The 1,052-nt window shown below is 55.7% G+C and overlaps 1 protein-coding gene across 1 annotated transcript; it reads left to right on the forward strand.

Moving 5' to 3' along the window:
* Positions 1 to 321: 321 nt before the first annotated feature.
* LOC120225050 (keratin-associated protein 9-1-like) lies at positions 322 to 1,050 on the forward strand. Its single transcript, XM_039223278.1, has one exon. The coding sequence runs from the start codon at positions 529 to 531 to the stop codon at positions 1,048 to 1,050; it is 522 nt and encodes a 173-aa protein (XP_039079209.1). The 5' UTR covers positions 322 to 528.
* The last annotated feature ends 2 nt before the right edge of the window (positions 1,051 to 1,052 follow it).

The following is a 1,052-nucleotide window of genomic DNA, read 5'->3' on the forward strand; positions in this document are numbered from 1 at the left end:
TGCCTGTGGGAGTCTTGAATCAGGCTTCTGTGGGGAAACAGACCTGGACTCAGGCCATCTACTAAATTTGTCCTTGTGAACATATCAGCATCATGTCCCCTCACCTCAGAGATACTCCCAATCCACCTACAATCTAAGGACAAAGACTGGGGAGAGAACACTACTCTGACCTCACCCAGCCCAGCAGACCTTGATCACATGATGGATGCAATGATCATTGAAGCAAGACCGATGCCACTGGTGTGACCCCCTTCCTTTCATTTAAAAGTGTTTCTGTGAGTTATTCTAAAATAGGAAACCACTAATCATTTATTTTGTAATGATTCCTGTAACATTTAGGAAACCGCTTCCTCATTTATGATTCCCCCAGTGACTATGGAAAACAATGTAAACACCAACAAGGAAAGTCCTGCCCATTGGTCTAAACTTCTGGGGTCCAGCGCATAAAAGCCTCAGATCTGGAGGAGGCACCAGAATCTGAGAACCTCACCTCTGAACAGGACCTGCCCACCCTCCACCCCACACACCATGACCCACTCGTGCTGCTCCCCTTGCTGCCAGCCTACGTGCTGCCGGACCACCTGCTGCCGGACCACCTGCTGCCAGCCCACATGCTGTGGGTCGAGCAGCTGCGGGTCCAGCTGCTGCCAGCCTTGCTGCCGCCCAACTTGCTGTCAGACCACCTGCTGCAGGACCACCTGCTGTCAGCCCAGTTGCTGTGGGTCCAGCAGCTGTGGACAAAACTGCTGTGGGTCGAGCGGCTGTGGGTCCAGCTGCTGCCAGCCTTGCTGCCGCCCAACTTGCTGTCAGACCACCTGCTGCAGGACCACCTGCTGTCAGCCCAGCTGCTGTGTGTCCAGCTGCTGCCAGCCCAGTTGCTGTGGGTCCAGCGGCTGTGGGTCTAGTGGCTGTGGCTCCAGCTGCTGCCAGCCAGTTTTCTGTACACCCGTGTACTGCACGAGAACCTGCTACCACCCCACCTGCTGCTGCCTGCCTGGGTGCCTGGCCCAGGGCTGTGGATCCAGCTGCTGCCAGCCTTCCTGCTGCTGATT

The sequence above is a fragment of the Hyaena hyaena genome, unplaced genomic scaffold, assembly GCF_003009895.1.
Source record: "Hyaena hyaena isolate Hyena2069 unplaced genomic scaffold, ASM300989v1 scaffold_1306, whole genome shotgun sequence".
NCBI classification, from domain to species: Eukaryota; Metazoa; Chordata; class Mammalia; order Carnivora; family Hyaenidae; genus Hyaena; species Hyaena hyaena.